Source organism: Arachis stenosperma, chromosome 3, assembly GCF_014773155.1.
Source record: "Arachis stenosperma cultivar V10309 chromosome 3, arast.V10309.gnm1.PFL2, whole genome shotgun sequence".
NCBI classification, from domain to species: Eukaryota; Viridiplantae; Streptophyta; class Magnoliopsida; order Fabales; family Fabaceae; genus Arachis; species Arachis stenosperma.
The window spans coordinates 81,935,829-81,957,833 of record NC_080379.1 but is presented as its reverse complement, the minus strand read 5'-3'; the positions used below and the strand labels follow the sequence as shown (position 1 = coordinate 81,957,833).

The 22,005-nt window shown below is 37.9% G+C and overlaps 1 protein-coding gene and 1 non-coding gene across 8 annotated transcripts; both read left to right on the top strand.

Annotated features, from left to right (window-relative positions):
• Positions 1 to 2,432: 2,432 nt before the first annotated feature.
• LOC130971840 (small nucleolar RNA R71) lies at positions 2,433 to 2,540 on the top strand. Its single transcript, XR_009083046.1, has one exon. It is a non-coding gene; the product is annotated as a small nucleolar RNA R71 (small nucleolar RNA).
• Positions 2,541 to 9,261: 6,721 nt separating this feature from the next.
• On the top strand, positions 9,262 to 20,259 carry LOC130968619 (putative ALA-interacting subunit 2). Of its 7 annotated transcripts, XM_057893980.1 has the most exons (10): positions 9,262 to 9,531; positions 10,000 to 10,497; positions 10,789 to 10,886; positions 10,979 to 11,053; positions 11,158 to 11,274; positions 15,802 to 15,872; positions 17,411 to 17,708; positions 17,958 to 18,247; positions 19,248 to 19,325; positions 20,098 to 20,259. In XM_057893980.1, exons 2-9 carry the CDS (start codon positions 10,263 to 10,265, stop codon positions 19,300 to 19,302), a joined length of 1,239 nt encoding a protein of 412 aa, XP_057749963.1. In that variant the 5' UTR covers positions 9,262 to 9,531; positions 10,000 to 10,262; the 3' UTR covers positions 19,303 to 19,325; positions 20,098 to 20,259. The 7 variants fall into 7 exon arrangements, with proteins under 7 accessions (XP_057749963.1, XP_057749964.1, XP_057749967.1 ...); XM_057893981.1 differs by lacking the exon at positions 20,098 to 20,259 and having other exon boundaries at positions 9,265 to 9,531; positions 10,825 to 10,886; positions 19,248 to 19,811; XM_057893984.1 differs by lacking the exon at positions 20,098 to 20,259 and having other exon boundaries at positions 9,268 to 9,531; positions 10,349 to 10,497; positions 10,825 to 10,886; positions 19,248 to 19,806.
• The last annotated feature ends 1,746 nt before the right edge of the window (positions 20,260 to 22,005 follow it).

Sequence of the window (22,005 nt, the reverse complement as noted above, 5' to 3'; positions counted from 1 at the left end):
TGTGTTCGGCCAAGAAGGGTAAGAAAGGGTGTTTAGGTTGTGTGAAAATGAAGAGATGAAGAAGGGTATTTATAGGAGAGAGGGGGGTAAAGGTTCGGCCATTATGGGTGGGTTTGGGAGGGAAAGTGGTTTGAATTTGAAGGGTGAGGTTGGTGGGGTTTTATGAAGGATGGATGTGAGTGGTGAAGAGAAAGATGGGATTTGATAGGTGAAGGGTTTTTGGGGAAGAGGTATTGAGGTGATTGGTGAATGGGGGAAGAAGAGAGAGAGTGATGGTGGGGTCCTGTGGGGTCCACAGATCCTGTGGTGTCAAGGAAAAGTCAGCCCTGCACCAAATGTTGCTCAAAATCACGTTTTGAGCTATTTCTGGCGTTAAACGCCGGGCTGGTGCCCATTCCTGGCGTTTAACGCCAGGTTGTTGCCCTTTACTGGCGTTTAACGCCAGTCTGGTGCCCCTTTCTGGCGTTAAACGCCCAGAATGGTGCCAGACTGGGCGTTAAACGCCCAACAGCTAGCATTACTGGCGTTTGAACGCCAGCTTCTTCTCCTCCAGGGTGTGCTGTTTTTCTTCCTGTTTTTCATTTTGTTTTTGCTTTTTTCATTGTTTTTGTGACTTCTTATGATCATCAACCTACAAAAAAGATAAAATAACAAAAGAAAATAGTTAACTATAAAACATTGGGTTGCCTCCCAACAAGCGCTTCTTTAATGTCATTAGCTTGACAGAGGACTCTCATGGAGCCTCAGAAATACTCAGAGCCGTGTGGGAACCTCCCAACACCAAACTTAGAGTTTGAATGTGGGGGTTCAACACCAAACTTAGAGTTTGGTTGTGGCCTCCCAACACCAAACTTAGAGTTTGACTGTGGGGGCTCTGCTTGGCTCTGTTTTGAGAGAAGCTCTTCATGCTTCCTCTCCATGATGATAGAGGGATGTCCTTGGGCCTTAAACACCAAGGATTTTTCATTCACTTGAATGATCAACTCTCCTCTATCAACATCAATCACAGCCTTTGCTGTGGCTAGGAAGGGTCTGCCAAGGATGATGGATTCATCCAAGCACTTCCCAGTCTCTAGGACTATGAAATCAGTAGGGATGTAATGGTCTTCAATCTTCACCAAAACATTCTCTACAAGTCCATGAGCTTGTTTTCTTGAATTGTCTGCCATCTCTAATGAGATTCTTGCAGCTTGCACCTCAGAGATCCCTAATTTCTCCATTACAGAGAGGGGCATGAGGTTTACACTTGACCCTAAGTCACACAAGGCCTTCTTGAAGGTCATGGTGCCTATGGTACAAGGTATAGAAAACTTCCCAGGATCTTGCCTCTTTTGAGGCAGTTTCTGCCTAGACAAGTCATCCAGTTCTTTGGTGAGCAAAGGTAGTTCATCCTCCCAAGTCTCATTTCCAAATAACTTGTCATTTAGCTTCATGATTGCTCCAAGGTATTTAGCAACTTGCTCTTCAGTGACATACTCATCCTCTTCAGAGGAAGAATACTCATCAGAGCTCATGAAAGGCAGAAGTAAGTCCAATGGAATCTCTATGGTCTCATTTTGAGCCTCAGATTCCCATTGTTCCTTATTGAGGAACTCAGAGGAGATTGGTACACGCCCACTGAGGTCTTCCTCAGTGGCGTCCTCCTCCTCTCTTTCCTCTCCATATTCGGCCATGTCTATGGCTTTGCACTCTCCTTTTGGATTTTCTTCTGTATTACTTGGGAGAGTACTAGGAGGGAGTTCAGTAATTTTCTTGCTCAGCTGTCCCACTTGTCCTTCCAAATTTCTAATGGAGGACCTTGTTTCATTCATGAAACTTTGAGTGGTCTTTATTAGATCAGAGACCATTGTTGCTAAGTCAGAAGTATTCTGCTTAGAACTCTCTGTCTGTTGCTGAGAAGATGATGGAAAAGGCTTGCCATTGCTAAACCTGTTTCTTCCACCATTATTGTTATTGAAACCTTGTTGAGGTCTCTCTTGATTCTTCCATGAGAAATTTGGGTGATTTTTCCATGAAGAATTATAGGTGTTTCCATAGGGTTCTCCTAGGTAATTCACCTCTTCCATGGAAGGGTTCTCAGGATCATAAGCTTCTTCCTCAGATGAAGCATCCTTAGTACTGTTTGGTGCATTTTGCATTCCAGACAGACTTTGAGAAATCAAGTTGACTTGTTGAGTCAATATCTTGTTCTGAGCCAATATGGCATTCAGAGTGTCAATCTCAAGAACTCCTTTCTTCTGACTAGTCCCATTGTTCACAGGATTCCTTTCAGAAGTGTACATGAATTGGTTATTTGCAACCGTTTCAATCAATTCTTGAGCTTCTGCAGGCATCTTCTTCAGATGAAGAGATCCTCCAGCAGAGCTATCCAAGGACATCTTAGATAGTTCAGAGAGACCATCATAGAAAATACCTATGATGCTCCATTCAGAAAGCATGTCTGAAGGACATCTTCTGATTAATTGTTTGTATCTTTCCCAAGCTTCATAGAGGGATTCTCCATCCTTCTGTCTGAAGGTTTGGACTTCCACTCTAAGCTTACTCCATCTTTGTGGTGGAAAGAACTTTGCCAAGAAGGCATTGACTAGCTTTTCCCAAGAGTCCAGGCTTTCTTTAGGTTGAGAATCCAACCATATTCTAGCTCTGTCTCTTACAGCAAAAGGGAATAGCATCAGTCTATAGACCTCAGGGTCTACCCCATTAGTCTTGACTGTGTCACAGATTTGCAAGAATTCAGCTAAGAACTGATGAGGATCTTCCATTGGAAGTCCATGGAACTTGCAATTCTGTTGCATTAGAGAAACTAATTGAGGCTTAAGCTCAAAGTTGTTTGCTCCAATGGCAGGGATAGAGATGCTTCTCCCGTAGAAATCAGGAGTAGGTGCAGTGAAGTCACCCAGCACCTTCCTTGCATTGTTGGCATTGGTGTTGTTTTCGGCTGCCATGTGTTCTTCTTCTTTGAAGAATTCGGTCAGGTTCTCTAAAGAGAGTTGTGCCTTAGCTTCTCTTAGCTTTCGCTTCAAGGTCCTTTCAGGTTCAGGGTCAGCTTCAACAAGAATGCCTTTGTCTTTGTTCCTGCTCATATGAAAGAGAAGGGAACAAGAAAATATGGAATCCTCTATGTCACAGTATAGAGATTCCTTGAAGTGTCAGAGGAAAAGAAAAATAGAAGAAGAGAAGGTAGAAGAATTCGAACTTGATTAGATAGAGTTCGAATTGTGCATTAAGAAGGAGTAGTACTCCATAAATAGAAGGATGTGGGAAGGAGGGAAGAGAATTTTCGAAAATTCAATTAAAAAGATGTTAATAATTTTTGAAAATTGAAAGTGGAAAAGAATTAAAGTGATTTTTGAAAAAGATTTTGAAATTAGAATTTAAAAAGATTTGATTGAAAACTAATTTGAAAAAGATGTGGTTGAGAAGATATGATTGGGTAAAAAAATGTGATTGAGAAGATATGATTTGAAAACAATTTTAAAAGATATGATTTAAAAAAAATTGATGACTTGCCTAACAAGAAAAGATATGATTCAAACATAAAACCTTTCTTAATAGAAAAGGCAAAAAATGTTCAATCAAATCATTAATTGTTAGTAAGTATCTTTGAAAAAGGAAAGAAATTGATTTTGAAAACATTTGATTGAAAAGATATGATTTGAAAAAGATTTGGTTTTGAAAAACTTTGAAAACTTGAAAAAAATTGATTTTGAAAACAAAATCTTCCTCCTAGCACCATCCTGGCGTTAAACGCCCAGAATGGTATACATTCTGGCGTTTAACGCCCAAAATGCTACCTCTTTGGGCGTTAAACGCCCAACCAGGTGCCCTGGCTGGCGTTTAAACGCCAGTCTGTCTTCTTCACTGGGCATTTTTGAATGCTCAGCTTTTTCTGTATAATTCCTCTGCAGTATGTTCTGAATCTTCAATTCTTTGTATCATTGACTTGAAAAGACACAAATTAAAAATATTTTTGGATTTTTAATAATCAAAATGCAACAAGAATCAAATAACAATGCATGCAAGACACCAAACTTAGCAGTTTGTGTACTACTGACACTATATGAGACACAGAAACACTCAAGCCAAAAGAATTCAAAGATCAAAACAAAGAAATACATGCATGGATTCGAAAAGTATAACAAAAACATGCATTTGACACCAAACTTAAGATGAGATACTAGACTTAAGCAAGAAACATCAAATATTTTTGGTTTTTTTTTTTTTTTGTGATTTTGTAATTTTTTTGTGTTTTTCGAAAATTAAGTAGAAAAAGATATCAAAATTCTTAATGAGAATTCCAGGAATCAGTGCAATGCTAGTCTAAGACTCCGGTCCAGGAATTAGACATGGCTTCTCAGCCAGCCAAGCTTTCAAAGAAAGCTTCGGTCCAAAACACTAGACATGACCAAAGGTCAGCCAAGCCTTAGCAGATCACTGCTCCAAAAGCAAGATTGATTAAAATCAACAAGCTCTTGTGGTGATAAGTTGAAACCTCGGTCCAATCAGATTAGACATGGCTTCTCAGCCAGCCAGATTTCAACAAATCATCATGAAACTCTAGAATTCATCTTCAAGAATTTCGAAAAAAATAAATACCTAATCTAAGCAACAAGATGAACCGTCAGTTGTCCAAACTAGAACAATCCCAGGCATTGTTACCAAAAGCTTGCTCAAAACTTGAACAATCCCCGGCAACGGCGCCAAAAACTTGGTGCGCGAAATTGTGAACAATACTTTTCACAACTCTCATAATCCCTGGTCATGAACTCCAAAAACTTGGTGGTTCAATTCCATGGCATTACACAACTTCGCACAACTAACCAGCAAGTGCACTGGGTCGTCCAAGTAATACCTTACGTGAGTAAGGGTCGATCCCACGGAGATTGTTAGCATTGAAGCAAGCTATGGTCATCTTGTAAATCTTAGTCAGGTAAACTCAAATGTATATGATGATGAATGAAGATAATATAAAGATAAAGATAGTGATACTTATGTATATCATCGGTGTAAGAGCTTCAGACAAGTGTATGAAGATGCCTTCCCTTCCGTCTCTCTGCTTTCCTACTGCCTTCATCCAATCCTTCTTACTCCTTTCCATGGCAAGCTCATGTAGGGTTTCACTGTTGTCAGCAGCTACCTCCCATCCTCGCAGTGAAAGCTAATGCACGCACTCCGTCACAGTACTGCCAATCACCGGTTTGGTTCCCTCCCCTACCGGAATAGAATCCCTCTTTTGCGTCTGTCACTAACGCCCAGTAGGTTACAGGTTTGAAGCACGTCACAGTCATTCAGTCATTGAATCCTACTCAGAATACCATAGACAAGGTTAGACCTTCCGGATTCTCTTGAATGCTGCCATCAAGTCCTGCCTATACCACGAAGACTCTGATCTCACGGAATGGTTGGCTCGTTTGTTAGGCGAGCACTCGGTTGTCAGGCGATCAACCATGCATCGTGCAATCGGGAATCCAAGAGATATTCACTAAGCCTCAGATGCTTGTAGAACAAGAATGGTTGTCAGTCACCTTGTTCATGAGTGAGAATGGTGATGGGCGTCAATCATCACCTTCATCATGTTGAAGAACAAGTGATATCTTGGACAAAGAACAAGCGGAATTGAATGGAAGAACAATAGTAATTGCATTAATACTCGAGGTACAGCAGAGCTCCACACCTTAATCTATGGTGTGTAGAAACTCCACCGTTGAAAATACATAAGAACAAGGTCTAGGCATGGCCGAATGGCCAGCCTCCCAAAGAGGGTTCAATCATCAAAACATGATCAAAAGCTCCCCATACAATAGTAAAAGGTCCTACTTATAGATAACTAGTAGCCTAAGGTGTATAAAGATGAGTAAATGACATAAAAATCCACTTCCGGGCCCACTTGGTGTGTGCTTGGGCTGAGCAATGAAGCATTTTCGTGTAGAGACTCTCCTTGGAGTTAAACGCCAGCTTTAGTGCCAGTTTGGGCGTTTAACTCCCAATTAGGTGCCAGTTCCGGCGTTTAACGCTGGAATTTCTTGAGGTGACTTTGAACGCCGGTTTGGGCCATCAAATCTTGGGCAAAGTATGGACTATTATATATTGCTGGAAAGCCCAGGATGTCTACTTTCCAACGCCGTTGAGAGCGCGCCAATTGAGCTTCTGTAGCTCCAGAAAATCCACTTCGAGTGCAGGGAGGTCAGAATCCAACAGCATCTGCAGTCCTTTTGAGTCTCTGGATCAGATTTTTGCTCAGATCCCTCAATTTCAGCCAGAAAATACCTGAAATCACAGAAAAACACACAAACTCATAGTAAAGTCCAGAAAAGTGAATTTTAACTAAAAACTAATAAAAATATACTAAAAACTAACTAAATCATACTAAAAACATACTAAAAACAATGCCAAAAAGCATACAAATTATCCGCTCATCAATCGGCTTAGAACCCGAGTAGACGACAAGTTTGTGGGACATCAGGTCGGGATCTATTCCAGGCATGTCGGAGGCTTTCCAAACAAAGAGGTCGGCCCCTATATTCATTGTTTCTTCAGGATGATCCCCAATTTGCACTTCTACTTTTTCTCTAGGTTGGGGACATAGTTCCTCTCAAGTTCGGACACTTCCAAGCTCGATGGTGTTGACTTATTTTCCTCCAGGACTGCCTTTTAAATTAAGGCTTTCATTGTAGTTTGCGTGCTAGTTTCTGATCTCCCTTTATGGTGGCAATTCCATCTGTTGTGGGAAACTTCATGCATAGGTGGGGTGTAGAGACAACAGCTGTAAGTCGGTTCAAGGTTGTCCGTCCTATTAAGGCATTGTATACCGAGGCAATGTCAACCACAATGTAATCGATGTTCAATATCTTTGAATTTGTACCCTTTCCAAAAGTGGTGTATAGAGAAATGTACCCAAGAGGTTGGATCGGCGTGTCCCCTAGTTCGAAAAGGCTATCCGAGTATGCATTTAGATCATTTTCTTATAGTCTGAGCTTGTTAAAACCAGGTTTAAATAGTAGTCCGCCGAGCTATCCTGATCTATTAATGTTCTGTGGAGGTTTGCATTGGCGAGAATCAAGTTATCACCACGGGGTCGTCATGGCCAAGTTTTACCCCTTGAGCATCCTCTTTAGTGAATGAGATTGTTGGTAAGTCGGGAGATCGGCTATCTTCTCTGACTTGGTATACTTGTTCAAGATGCCTTTTCCGTGATGATTTAGATATTCCTCCTCCAACAAATCATCCATTAATAATGTGTATGTGGTGTTAGGGAGTTTGAGGTGAACGTTCTGGTCGTCCCCCTTCTTCATCTCTTTTTATGTTCCTTGGGTCGTCCGACCTACCTGCTAAGTACCTATCTAGTCAGCCTTCTCTGGCTAACTTTTTTATGACATTCCTTAAATCATAACAGTCGTTGGTAGAATGTCCATAGAGTTTGTGGTACTCACAGTATTCTGTTGGGCTTCTAGCCTTTTGTGTTTAATTGGTCGAGGAGGTGGAAGCTTCTTGATGTGACATATCTCCCTGTAAACGTCTACGAGAGAGACCCAAAAATGAGTGTAATTATAATATCTTCAAGGTTTCTCTGAGTTGTATTCTTCCTTTTTCTTAACTTCTTTGTATCTTTCCCGATATGGATAAGCCAGGCTAGGTCTCGTAAGTGGTTCTCTTAGTCGTGAGTTCTCCTCCATGTTGATATACTTTTCTGCCTATTCTTCTATTTCGTATAAGGAAGCTAGGCGTCGGTTAGATATGGATTGAGAAAATAGTCCTTCTTTAAGGCTGTTAACCAACCTCATTATATTGCTTGAATAGATAAATTTGAAATCTCTAAGCACGCCTTATTGAATCTTTCCATATAATCTCGGATTGTTTCTCCAACCTCTTGATTAACTCCCAACAAGCTCGGGACATGTTTTACCTTATCCTTCTGTATCGAGAACCTTGTCAAAAATTTTCTTACTAGGTCGTCAAAACAAGTCACCGACCTGGGGTATAAATTGTCAAACCACTTCATCGCAGCTTTGGTTAAAGTTGTCGGGAATGCTTTGCAATGGGTAGCATCAGAGGCGTCGAATAGATACATCCGACATTTGAAGTTACTGAAATGGTGCCCCGAGTCGGTCGTTCTGTTATAGAGATCCATGTCAGAAGTTTTGAAATTCCTTGGAAATTTAGCCCGCATGATCTCTTCAACGAACAGATCCTCACCTCCCAGAGGGCTTTCCTCCCGGTTTGCTCAATTACTCTGTTTTCAAACATCGTCTTCTATCTTAAGAGCTTTTCTTCTAGCTCCTTTTGCTGTCGTACCTCTCTTCGCAGTTTCCATTTTTCTTTCCGTTGATGTTCAGCTTCCTGCTCGAGCTGCTCTAGTTGTCCATCATGACTGTGGACCAAACCTAATATCACCATGGAATGTGGTGGTTATTCCTTTTCTGGTGGATGCATCTTTGATTGGATTCTCCTCGGCTGGGGGTTTCTGGATGTTCCTTCCCCGTGAGGAATGTGCGTCTTCTTGCGTGGTGGGGGTGTTGAAAGTACAAGGTCGTCTCATTAAGGTTTGGGTTCTGATTCAGAAGTAGTATGGCTTTCTTTCATACAGATTATCCGCTATTGCGAGGGTTGAGCTCCAGGTCCTCGGCAACGGCACCAATGTTCTAAGGGTTTCTTGAAACGTTGATTTTGGGCTTGAACGTGAGTTCCAGGCTCCTTCTGAGGCAGCGTCCGACTTGTTCTTACGGAATGGTGCCGTCGACCGAGTTTCTCGTGAGGAAGTGGGGGATGGTACATGTAAGAGACTCTGATGCTTAAGTTAGCAAGGACTTTAGGCATGTTTTAGTAGATTAGAACGTAAATTATACTTGAGAAGTGTCATTGTATTTATAATAGAGTTGATAACCACCTTAGTTGGAGTAGTTCTATCTTTATTGATAGATAATCGCTCCTTTTATTGTGGGAGTTTGTTGGAATCTATCTTTTAAAAACATAGAAATACTGGGAGAGAGATTCGGAGGCAATTACTTACTTAAGTAAGTAGAGCTGAATTCTTTCACGGTATCCGACCTTTTTAAAAAGACTGGGTATGAATTGGAGGCCTCTTCTTTGGATTGGTTTCTTATCCTTATTGACCCTGATTTTTATAAATTTGGACCGGGTATGAGCATTATAGTTTTTGTTTGTATATTTATATTTTTTTATGTTTGTTTATACTTTTATATTGTTTGATCCCGCATTTTTTTTTAATTTGGGGTCCGAGTGCGCCCGGTCTTGTAGCGGAGTCGGGAACACGCCAGCTGGCTCAACTTTTCTTCTTCTGTCTGGGTTCCCTCGGTCTCTTGCGTGACGACCGGTTCACCCTTTGCAAGCCAAGAAACAAGAATACAACAATACACAGTTCCACATATTTACTCTCAGAATAGAATCCTCGCTTTCTTGTTCTTCTCGCTAACCTCTCCTTTCCAACTTCGAATCTCTCTTCCTATTCTATCGATTTCTCTTCAGTTGGGCTCCGTTTCCTCTCCCATCTACAGCAGTCGTTTCATCTCCCAGGTAATTCCCTGTTGGCTGTTTCTACCTTGTTGCCATTTCAATGGAACCTTAATTTGTGTCACTGCAATTTAATTATACTAATATTTTCAATTAGTTCGAAATTATAACGCTTGGTTGTCTCTAGTGTAGGAGGTTCAATTTGATGAGTGAGTAGCTATGATTTTTGCTTCGAAGAACTTAATATTTGGACAGTCTTTGAATCTTGATCTCGCTTGTTGTCATTGTTACTCATGCAAGTGAAATTGAAACAAAATAGTCATCTTTCAAATCATGTATCTTTGTTGTTTTATTGGGATTAATACTGCCTTATTTGGCTCTGTCCAAACCAAAACCCCTAAAATCAAAGCGAATTGCCATTGGATTTAAGATAGTATTATAGTTTAGCTTGTATTATTTGAGGCTAATTAGTAATTAGTAATAAGTACTATAATTGGAATTGAAAGATAACGATTTGACATTTAAATTTAGAGTAAATATCCTTTTCGAACCCTGTCCTTTTTGAAAATTGACAAGCCGCCCCCTAACATTTAAAAAATGACAAATCGGCCCCTATCTATTTCTTTCGTTAGACACATCGACCCTTCCGTTAGACAAATCGACCCTTGTCTATTTCTTCCGTTAGACACATCGACCCCTGTCTATTGGCCACAGAAGGATCGATGTGTCTAATAGAAGAAATAGACAGGGGTAGGAAGAAATAGACAGGGGCCAATTTGTCATTTTTAAAGGTTATGGGGCGGCTTGTCAATTTTCAAAAAGGACAGGGGCCGGAAAGGTTATTTACTCTTAAATTTAATACAGTGGCGGGCAAATGCAGGTACTGGTGCAAATTGGATAGCTCATTTGTAGAGTCGGTAATACTTGTTGAACTTGGCAAAGTTAAGGTGATGGATCTTGACAGTGGGACTTCCTCAACAGTTGGGGCACGAGTGCAGGCAATACCAGGCCGCCCAGCACAACATGGTGGTATGACTTTTATTTAATTTGTTATGTTGTTTTAGGATGCAAAATGATATAGGATGCTGTAATGCATTTTAGGCATTGTTTTAGTTCTAAATGAGAATTGATTTTGTATTAGGGAAAAGAAGGTAACTTGTATAACAAGCCTATATGGCCTTCCTAGACTAGAGCTTAAGTATGAACTAATAATTGTCTAGTAGATTGAAGTTTTGTTACATATGTTTCATCTTTTAGCCAGTTCTCATTATATTGAACTCCATTTTATTTCTTCTTTTTTCTTACCTTCGTTTCTTTAAGAGACTTGCAAGCAATGTCATTCTAGTGGTTTTGCAGCACTCTATCAGTTTAAACAGCAGAATCTTCCAGCATGTAAACCTGTTCTTACACCAGCAACAGTTAGTTCTTTGACAGTACATGAACATTTCATATTTGATTATGTATTATTCTTGAACATTAGCATGCTAAATCTCAATCATGTCCAATGCAGGTCATTGCTACATTTCTATTGATGGGTTTTATTTTCATTCCTCTTGGACTTATTACACTTCGTGCTTCAAATAGTGTATGCATAACTTTGACTTGCTTTGATGTCATAATGTTCATATCTTGTCTTTTCCTCTTAAAAATCTTGCTTTTTGTAGTATTTGTTTGACTATGGATTTGTAGGTTGTTGAAATTGTGGACAGGTACGACATTGAATGTATACCTGAAGAACTTAGGAGTAACAAGCTTTTGTATATCACTGATGACTCAATATCCAAAAACTGTTCAAGGTTCTTAAAGGTGATAATTTTATGTTGATTTAATTATATGGTTCTGTGGCTATTTTTGCAGTTTTCTTTTGAGTGTTGTAAGACCTGCAGGGTTTGGTAACATACAAATACAATAAAGTAGTTTGTTTACCTAATTTCTTCTCCATGTTGTGCTTTCCTGTTTTTTTCCTGAATGTGTTTTGCTATAGAATGAGTTATTTGACTTTAAATTACCTATATATGTTTTCCTTTTTTTTACTTAAGATTTTCTTTTCTCCATTTTTGATTAATGGTCATGAATCTTATGGTTCGTGATTAGGTTAAATTTGTGATTCAATTGATAAGCTTTCTAATTCTTTATTTATATCCAATTTGATAACCATGGTTTTACCTAATTTTGAATTGACCTTTTGCAATCAAAGTCTTTGTTCCATTTTGAATTTTTGTTTCCATTGATGGTTCTCACATTAAATTTTGGGAAGATGTTTGGGTTGGTAATGCTTCATTCTTTGTTATTTTTCCTTGGTTTTTTTTGCCTATCTTCCTTACATAGTGGTCTTTATTTGCCTACTTTTCTCTCTTGAAGTCCTCCTTTCTTCATTAAAACAAGGTCCCAGTTCCAAACACTAGGATTTGGACCCTTGACCTCTTTGGTATTTTCTCTTGTAAATCTTATTTTAAATTCTCCTAATATTGAAAGATTTCCGTTGGAATTGGATCACCTTATTTGGAAATCCAAACTTCCCTCCAAGGTCGCTTTTGTTTGAATTGAAGTTCTTTAGATTAATAGGAATGACATGCTCCAGCGGTCACTTAGGCTGCATTTGTTTTGTGTATTCACAGAGACATAGACACTAAAATTAGTATCTTTGTAATATGTTTGGTAATCAAGTAAGTACAATAGAGAACAAATGGGTAAATGTATTTTTTGTCCTGTTTTCCTCTCAATCTCCTTCAACCACCACCAACGGATCGCCCTTACACCATCATTCTTCATAGAGAAAATTATCACCCCAAACCAAAAATTACCAATCAGCATCAAACTAAAAGACGAAAACAAAAAAGAAAAGAGAACTTCTAGCTTCAATGTTACAAAGAAAAATGGAAAGAATAGATCTACAATTCTACTACCATAGCCATGTTCTTCCGCTTCCTTGTTGGCCTTGAGTTCGACCTAAATTTGTTTCGCTACGCCTTCAACATCGCCCCCGCGAGAATCTCCCTTCCCTTGGCCTGCGACATTGGTGTCACTTTCATTTGTCGAAGGTGACACCAGTGAAGAGGGACATAGGAGTTAGTCAATAAATACAATAACTCAAGAAGGGGTGAATTGTAAACAAATGGAGTAACTAAAATTAAATGCAATTAAATTAAAAGATAGGGAAAGAGAGATTGCAAACGTGGATTTTATTCTGTCACACTACTTGTACTTACATCTAGTTCTCCCCTTAGCTGTGCCAAGATTTATCCATTATCTATCAAGTTTGAAACAAACTCTTGACAAATCGCTATAACAATGAGCACTTTATAACTTACTCACCGATATTGTATCATGTCTCATTCTAGGAGATACTGGTTCTAAGTGTCAGTGAACCTTGAAGCAATCCCAATATCAAGAACAAAAGAGAGATGCACCACTCTGTTTTCACAACAACGAGCACTTGACATAACTACAATATACTCTATGTTTGTGTATAAAGCCTTGAATCTTTGAGACGTCGGTTCTAAGTACACTTTAAAGTAATCAAAACTTCAAGAACCAAAAAAGATCTACATACCTCCTTTCTTACAATTTTTGACACTCACAAGAACAAGAATCAAACTCTCTTGAAAGAGTATATGAATACAGTTTAAGTTTTATGAATCAAAATTTTATATATTTCTCAAATTTTTGTAAAATCACTTTGAAAGTACGTAGAAAATGATATGAAGCAAATTAATAGCTTAGAATGTTTCTTGGTTATAATATATGGTTTCAACATCTCTGTTTATAGGCATTACAAATCTTCTATCGATTACAAAATTGGTGCAATTGAGCCATTTTGTCAAAGCTAGTTGTTGCTGGCATTTTGTCAAGGAAAGAATTGATTTTTTTTTATAACTAATCGGGCCTTTACTATCCGTTATAGAAATAAATTTCAATTTATACATGCATATATGTTTGTAATTTTTCCTTAGGTTCATGCATTCATATAGTTTACAGGAGCGAGAGAGGAGGGAGGTGGTGCAAGCCTAACTCGAAAGAGAGAAGGCAAAGGTAGAGGCAGCAGAGAAGCCAAAATCTGCAACCGGAGGAAGAAATGATGTGGCTGGGTTCAACAGCGGTGTGGCGAGAAAGACTGCATCGAAGATGGCAAGGATAGAGATGCAGAGGCAGTGACAAGGACATACACACGATTGACGATTATTACAAGAAGGAAGAGATGGAGGTAGAGGGTGGAGGCAAAGGGGGAGACAGAGAAGGCATCTGAAAATATGAGGGCTAATTTTTGAAATCATGAAAATAAATTGAGGACAAAGATGGAAATTTGTCTTTGAAGTACTGTCCCCATGTCTAAAATTGTGTCTCAACATTTTGGCTGCACAAAGATTAATAAGAAAGAAGAAAAAGTAGAATTTTTTTTTTAAAAAAAGGAATGGTGGGGGAAGGAGGAAGAAGAGAGGCGGAGCCACGAAGGTGGAGACACGGCGCCAGATCTGGAGGGAAGAGGAAAGTAGGCTAAGGCAAAGAGGAAGAAGAAAAGGCAGATGCAGAGAAGAGGGAGGTGGGAATTGTGATGGTGATGGAGGTGAGGCTGTCTCTACGAAGAAGAAGATTGGAGAAGAAGATGATGCTATGAAGAGGAGGATAGTGTTGGAATTATAAATCTTTTATAAGGATAAAGTTGGAAAAGTTTGTGGCTCAATTCTTGTGTCTCAATGTCTCAACTATTTGTCGGTACACAAATTGTGTGTCTCAGTGTGCATTTGTGTGTAACCGTGTCTTAAAAAAAAATTGTCCCATCAACCAACGATGGACGTGTACCGCTTTGTCCATGTCTCCTATCGACATGGATACTAACCAAACATAGCGTTGTTTTCATCCATGTCCTCTTTCTTGTGTCTCAATGAAACAAATGGTAGACATGGACAATAACCAAACGTTATCTTAATGCCTTATCCCCTAACGTGTTTATTCTGTAGTGTGGATTCATCAGAATCAGTACTGATTGTTTTTTACATTGCCCTACAGCACGATCTCCTTTGAGTAGGCTTTTCCCAATGGACTTACATCACTTTCTTCTCCCTAAGTTCGGCGGTTTTACTCATGTAAAAGATCAAAGAATCTGTAGTAGTCCGCATTGTTTGCTATGCTCTAGTGTATATTGATGGAAAGGAATTCTAGGATTTTTAATTATTCCTATTGATTTCATCCGGGACAGGATACTTTTGTGTGTGTGCCGCCTGCTGGTGTACACGGTTGATTCAACGGGGTTTCCTTAAGTATCATTCAAAGGGATAGGTGTGCTTTGTTAAATAGCTAAACTTTTAATGTCTTAACTATACCCTCACTTGTATTTTCTTTTCTATTCTAATAAAACACCTTTTTCTATCCAAAAGAAAGGCCATGGGAAGATTTGAAGATTAAGACATCATAGAATACCCTAATAGTGAGAAGAGGAAAAAAGTGAACTGAATATGGCATAAATGCAGCAAATAACAAAATATAGTAGTACATTTCTTTTTGGGTTGGGGGGGTGGGGTCATTTGACTGTTCTGCTTTTTTAATACAAAACTTGGACTGTGGAAGGCCGTGAAACATCTTTTGTGAGAGTCTGTCATGCAAAAATTGAGTTGTTAAATATCTGCAAAACGGTATCCTCCAAATTCTATCATTTTGTGGAAATTAATGTTACCAGAATTTTCTGCGACAGAAAAAGAAAATATTCACTATAATGAAGAGATAATACAGAAACAATAACAGAGGATAAGTGATACTGCTAAAAGAGAAAGACAACTGAGAACTATACAGTAGGGAGAAGCTTACTCTGTAATGCAAATTGAACTACATGCTTATTGCAACTAGTTTGCTATATTGTGAAAAGAATTTAATGCAGGAGAAGCAAACATGAAAATTACTAAGTGTAATATAGGGAGCAATAGGACCTTTCATCATACTTTCTGAAATACTGAAACTGGTGCTACTTATTTGTTAACTGTTTTACATATCCCATCTTGCTATTATAGCCTGTTAAGTTAAATTTTCACCATTCAAGGCAGCATAATACCTTCCAAGCTGATGTTGATAGTATGAATAATGGAAATCTTGTATGAGAATGAATGGTATCACTTATGTTGTTGCTCCAAAAGACATTTTAATATTTTATCGTATAGATTTTGCTTAGACAGCTGTTACTTTACTTTCATAAACTAACTTGCTTTCCCCTCCCCCAATGTTCATTAAAATATGAAATTTTGTCTTTGGTACTGAACTACTGATATAACGTTGAAACTTGAAAGAGCTATTGGTGAAGTCGATCTAAACTTTCTCTTGATTGTGTTTACAACTTATTTGAAGGTACCTAAGTCAATGAGAGCACCAATTTATATCTATTATCAGCTGGATAACTATTACCAGAACCACCGTCGGTAAGGGCTCTTATTTCTTCCTGTAAAAATAGCCTTAAAGTCTTTACTGGGAAAAAAAAAAGATGAATTAGTATTATTGGTTAAAAGAAAAATTAGTATTATTGGTTGTTGTTTAACTTGTCTTCTCTGTGTTTTTGTTCTCTCTTACAGTAATACTCTTTCATTTCTTATTTGCTTGTGTCTTTGGCTGATTTACTTGTGTTCTATATATGATTTACTGGTCCTATCAATCTTGGAAGTCATTTATTCCAATGTTTTGCTTCTATTAATGTATTCATTTGAGCAAAGCTGAATGTATGCCCTGTTAAGAGACAGATTGGTGTTCCGGCTTTCATTATATTTATGTGCTCTATGGTAATTATTTCTTAGGTTGTATTTGGACTTGTTATTTCTCAGAGAGAGTCTAGAACCTGTTTCCTTAAAAAGTTTGGATATCTGTATTTATCAACTATTCACCAATTGTTTGAGTTGAACCAGGTCATTCCAACTTTGTCAATTGTTGGAAAATTATTGTTACCCATAGTACTGTATCTAAAAAGCATTTCAATTTTCAAGTGCAGTAAATGCCTTATTTTGGTTTTATTTGGGAAAGGATCACTTATTTTGTATCCTCTTGGCGCTTTACTAATGGTCTATTTAATGGTGTTCCTCTAGCAATATATTTTGAGGAATTGGCATGGGTTTCTGATAGGTTCGGGTAGTAACAGAGTCGGTAGGCTTTATTGATGAACTTGGGATTGCAAATCACAATCCCTTATTGGAATACACTGTTGGAACTACCAACAATGGAGGGAGTTCTTCCTCTCCTAGTCTAACTGATTTAACAGATAGTTCACAAAAACTAAAACTAACTAATCAACTAGTATTTATAGGCAGCAGCTAGGACTAAGACTATTGCCCTTATGCTTGCTAGTCCAGCTCAAAGGGAGCAAACAGATAGCCAATTAACAGCAATTAGGAACTAAAACAACTAAAACCAGCAAGTAGACTACTTACCTCTCTTGTAAACTAAATCAAACCTGTTTCTATCAGTTTCAACATGGTATAACCCTATAGATTTTAGCTTTAAGGATATAAGATTTTGCACTTAGCTTCTAATATAATTTCTTTTTCTGTGTTAAAGAATTCAAGAGAAGATACCCAAGGTTGAGATAAGTAAGATGAAAGGGTAGTAGGAGAATAGAGAAAATGGGCAGAGAGGAAATTGTGTTGTTGTAATCCTGCCTACGTGTCATGGAGTTTGAGAAGGAAGACGGGCTGCGGGGGATTTATTTTTTTTAGGTTGGTGTTTTTGTTTTTTTTTTGGGGGGGTGGAGGGGAGGGGAGGGTTGCATTTAGATATTGGGGTGTTATCGGGGGTTCTTTGCCCAAGGAGGTTGGTTGACTCTGAATGATCTAGAGGTAGATTTTCTGTTCCGTGTAATCAGGAGTGATTTTCTTTATTCATAGGAGTTGGACTCTATTTATTGATTTATTTACAAGCAGTACTAGATGGATTCTACATTCTTTTATTTCTCAAATCTCGAAATTTTCCTCAGGTATGTCAAAAGTAGAAATGATAAGCAACTGCTACATGGACTTGGAGACAATAGCACCAGTTCTTGTAAACCTTTAGAGTCCTCTGGTGATCTTCCAATTGTACCTTGTGGGTTGATTGCATGGAGTGTGTTCAATGATACATTTAAGTTCAGCAGTGGGTCATCAGAGTTGAAAGTCAATAGGAAGAACATTGCATGGAAGAGTGATCGCAATCACAAATTTGGAAAAGATGTTTATCCATTTAATTTTCAGAATGGGCCCTTGATTGGGGGTGGAAAACTGGATCCAAATACTCCTGTAAGTTCTAAGCTTTTCAATTGCCTTTATGTGGTTCCAAACATTCTTGTAGCTCTAAACAGTACATATGTACACAGAAGTGGCATGTTAGTGGGTTAAAATGATGTTGAAATCAGTACGCATTTTGTTTCTAATTCTTTTTCTTGATAAATTTTTCTACTGATTAAGTTTTTCAATTGTTTTGCATTGAGTTCAGTCCTGTTATTCTCTCTATGTTGCTTGTTCTGATTCCTAATTCTTATTTTTCAGCTTAGTGACCAAGAAGATCTCATAGTCTGGATGCGGACTGCTGCACTTCCCAGCTTCCGGAAGTTGTATGGTAGAATTGAAGAGGATTTGGATGCAGATGATGTTATAGTAGTCCAGCTAATGAATAATTATAATGCATACAGTTTTGGTGGGAAGAAGAAACTTGTTCTGTCAACATCAAGCTGGCTAGGTGGGAAGAATGACTTCTTTGGAGTTGCTAGTTTATTTATCGGCACCTTTTGTATGTTGATCTCCATTGTCTTCCTGTTGCTTCATGTGAAAAATCCTAGGTATGATAGTGCCCATATTTTCTCAATTGCTTTTAATTGTTTTGTGCACCTGATATCAGTTTTCATGCACCGGGAGGTTGTTGAATACTTCTATCCTGTTACTTTATCTATAACTGAAAATATACTGCTTAACATCCTCAGTTTTTACACCCTCGGTTCCCCTTACTTTGGCTGAGTTGTTTGTTAACTTTTTTTTTTTTTGATTTTGTATTTCATTTTTCAAATTACTAGTATCAATAAACAACAGTGTGCCATCAATGTATTAATCAAGGTTTTTGACTTGCATTTAAAGTTTGTTTTAATTTTACAGTTTTTCGAACCAGAGGTGTCATGTGATTTACTTGCTTCTATGCAGTGATGGCAGATAATGTGTGTGTGCATGCGTGTTTTTTTTAAAAAAAAAAAATTGGGGCAAGAATGACCACCCCTTTTAATGAATATGTATATGTTATGTACCATGGTGATGAAAGTAATTCAAGAGAGGAAGTCTCTAAATCCATTAAGACAGCAGAGAAGAGTGAGAATTGAGGAGGGTTTAGTTAGAGAGAGGGAGAGGGGGAGGCTCTGGAATCTCCGCCATTGTTTACTTTGCATTTTCTTTGCGTAAATAATACACTTACTGGGAAATATGATGGTATCACACAGATATCACTCCATTTGCGCTGTTCTTTGTTAATACCCCATTTCTCCTTACCCACTCCATTTCTCCTTACCCACTATTGGTACCTTGATACAGTATCATCCAAGACTTCGGAGCAAAGTAATAATTGATGTTACTAGTATATCAATACTTTTAATTTTTAATTGTATGTTTGTACTGCATATTTACTCATGAAATTATATGAAGCTGATTGTTGAAGTTTCTGACTTGGAAGAAAAATAATGGGATTGTGTAAATCATGAGTCATGAGGGTTTCTGAATGATGATTCCATCAAACTTCGGGATTGCTGATAGATTTTAATGCTGTTTCATTTGTTTTTTTTTTCTTTTTTGGGGCAGACCTTATGGAGATGCAATGTACACATCTTGGAACAAGAAAAGCAGTTCCAGCTGATAAGGCACACTTACTCGAGATAGGTACTATTTTTCCTAAAGGATGACTATACTATATGCCGGAGTGCAATAACGATCTCGAGATTTCTATCTGTTCATGTTGAATTTTATTGAAATGTTAACATTCTTTTGGTTGAATCAAATTTTTAAGAGAAAAATAAATTAAAATAGAGAGGGTATTCAGTAGATGATAAACTTAAGAGAAAAAGTGAAAAACACTGGGTTATATTACTCTTCATCAAAATGGCCATGTCTTACTTAAAGAAATAATTATATTCACCTTCCATATATTTTGTGTTTGCTAGAATAACTAATAGTGTTAAAAGTATAGTTTTAATTTGATTCTTAATATTTTTGATAAGATAAATTAGTTCCAAAAAAACCATGGGTTGGTCTAGTACTTACTAGTCCGTATAAATAAGTGTTGATGATTCGAATTTCTTTATGTATATGTAGCAATTTATTGGTCAATATAAATCTTTAAAGGGATCTCTGATTGTGATGGATTCATTTATAGTGGTGGAAGCTAAAAAAAATATTAGTTCCAAAACATTTAGACTAAGATATTAGTTTCTACTATATTAAAATGTTAGTCCTAATTAGTCTCGAATAATATAAAGAAAAATTACAGCGTAATAGCAAAAAAATTAGTCGTTATTTAACTTTCTAGAAAAGGTTTTGGTACAAAAGTACTTGTTTGTCCACTGTTTTGTTTATGTTGTTCAAAAATAATTAATATACGTTGATTAGAACAATATAATTTTCGGCTTATTATTAATTTTTTTTGAAATTTCAGGAGTTTGACCTAGCCAATCAATCATAACCATTCGATTATTGGAGAGTTATGAATCAATCGATGCGTTTTTCTGCCTCAATTTAAATCCAACATATAAAAAGTCATGTATCTTATAAAAGTTGAATAAAAAATATTAGACGAATAAATTATTTTTGTAACCAAGTTTTTCTGTTCCTCTCCAAAATCTGCACATAACTCAAAATAATTTCTATATCTTTTAACTAAAGTTGTGTTTGTCTTTCGTGTGTCGTGCCAAAAGTGCATTTTGACTCGACAATTTAAGACTAACGTACGGAACAAGTTTAATTGTTTGAGGAGCTTTTTTCGGTGAAAAAAAAAGTATTTTTTGATCTTTAAAAGACCAAATAATAAATGCAAAATGAAAAATATAGGAGTTGGCTCACAAATAATAAAAAATTCACAAATAAACTTCCATTAATATGTGAGACAAATTTAAATGTAGGGTTAAATTGGGTTGGGATGACGGCAAAGTCTAAGTTGTCTCCGGAACCATGGTGGAAGTATGCTCCCGAAATTGGTTTAAAAAGGGGGTTCGAGCTCAAGAATCGCTTGATCTTGGAGCTCGAGTAGATTCAAAAGCTCAAGAGTCGAATCGAGAATGGATAATTTCAATTTAGGCAGAGCTTCAATGTTCCTCCCAAAAAATTGTCGACCAAGAAGATCTCCGGTAACAAACGGCCATTTTCGGTGAATTCCATTACCAATGATTTGAAAAGATAGAATTCAGAGATTGGAAACTTGATGAAGTCCTGCTCGCAAGTTCTACAGAAGATCGAAGAAAGGATTCCTATCTTCTGATTTTCATGTTCCCATCAATCCTAATCCTAATCAAGAAAGGATTCATCTAATTCCCATTAATCACCTGAATCCCCTGATCCCCTTCTTCATGCTCCTCTTTCTTCATCAAAAACCCTAATATTCGCATCATCAATTATGATCATCAACTCCTCTCCCTTCATGAACTCTGTCCTTGTCCTTCAAAACCTTTGCGTATTCGGTGCTGGCTTGAATCCTTTTAATCCCTATTGTGTCGCTCATAACTTTCACTAATTTTTTCCTTTATACGTCTATTACTACTATGATTTCTGTTAGTTTTCCCGTTTCTTGTTTGCTTAATATGTAAACACGTAAAAAAGAACAAGGTTTTGTTGTCTATTCCATGCTGTTTCCCGCAAAAACAAAGAATAGTCGTTTTGGGGATTTGTATTCTAGGGTTTCTTTTATTGGATCTTCGTTTCTTTTTAGGGTGTGTTTTTTGGGTGTTCGATTGAGAAGAGATGCTGGAGGCGCAACCAGTGTTGTTCAGGAGAAGCTTGTCGAGGAGGCGCATGCTGAGGGCTAGTATTGGTACCAACATAGAAGTTGGACTTTTCTTCATTTTTGCGCCCTCAAAGGTGATCTCAAACTAGTGAGTTTCTTTAGTTTCATCAGTCTCTCTTTTATGTTGTTATTGTTGAAGAATTTCTATCACGTGAGACTCTATTTTCGGTGCTTAGAAAAAATATAGAGAGGCTTCACGATGAGATGTTGAGATGCTTCAAAGATGTTTGTAGGGGGAAGGACCCCAATAAGGCGAAGGACCTGAGGCGAAGGACCCCAATAAGAGGGAGATTAGCCTTGAGGAGAAACACAAGTTGGGTATTGGATTGCAGAGTTTGCCTCCTGAGAAAATGGAGCAGGTGATACAGATCATAAGGAAGAGGAATGCGAATCTGAAACAAGACGGGGATGGGAATGAGCTTGATATTGAGGCGTTAACACTGAGATCCTTTGGGAACTTGATTGGTTAGTGGCCAATTGGAAGAAGATGATGAGCAAAATTAAACAGCAGGCACTACTTGGCAACTTGTACAACAACAATGCCGCATCTAATAAATCCAATGGGGT

Bases quoted from the DNA above. Each gene is read 5' to 3' on its own strand.
- LOC130968619 (XM_057893980.1), top strand. From the start codon at position 10,263: ATGGGGCGGCTTGTCAATTTTCAAAAAGGACAGGGGCCGGAAAGGTTA. The intron at 10,887-10,978 runs GTTAGTTCTTTG...TGTCCAATGCAG, and splicing joins CTGTTCTTACACCAGCAACA to GTCATTGCTACATTTCTATT. The intron at 18,248-19,247 runs GTATGATAGTGC...TTTTTGGGGCAG, and splicing joins CTTCATGTGAAAAATCCTAG to ACCTTATGGAGATGCAATGT.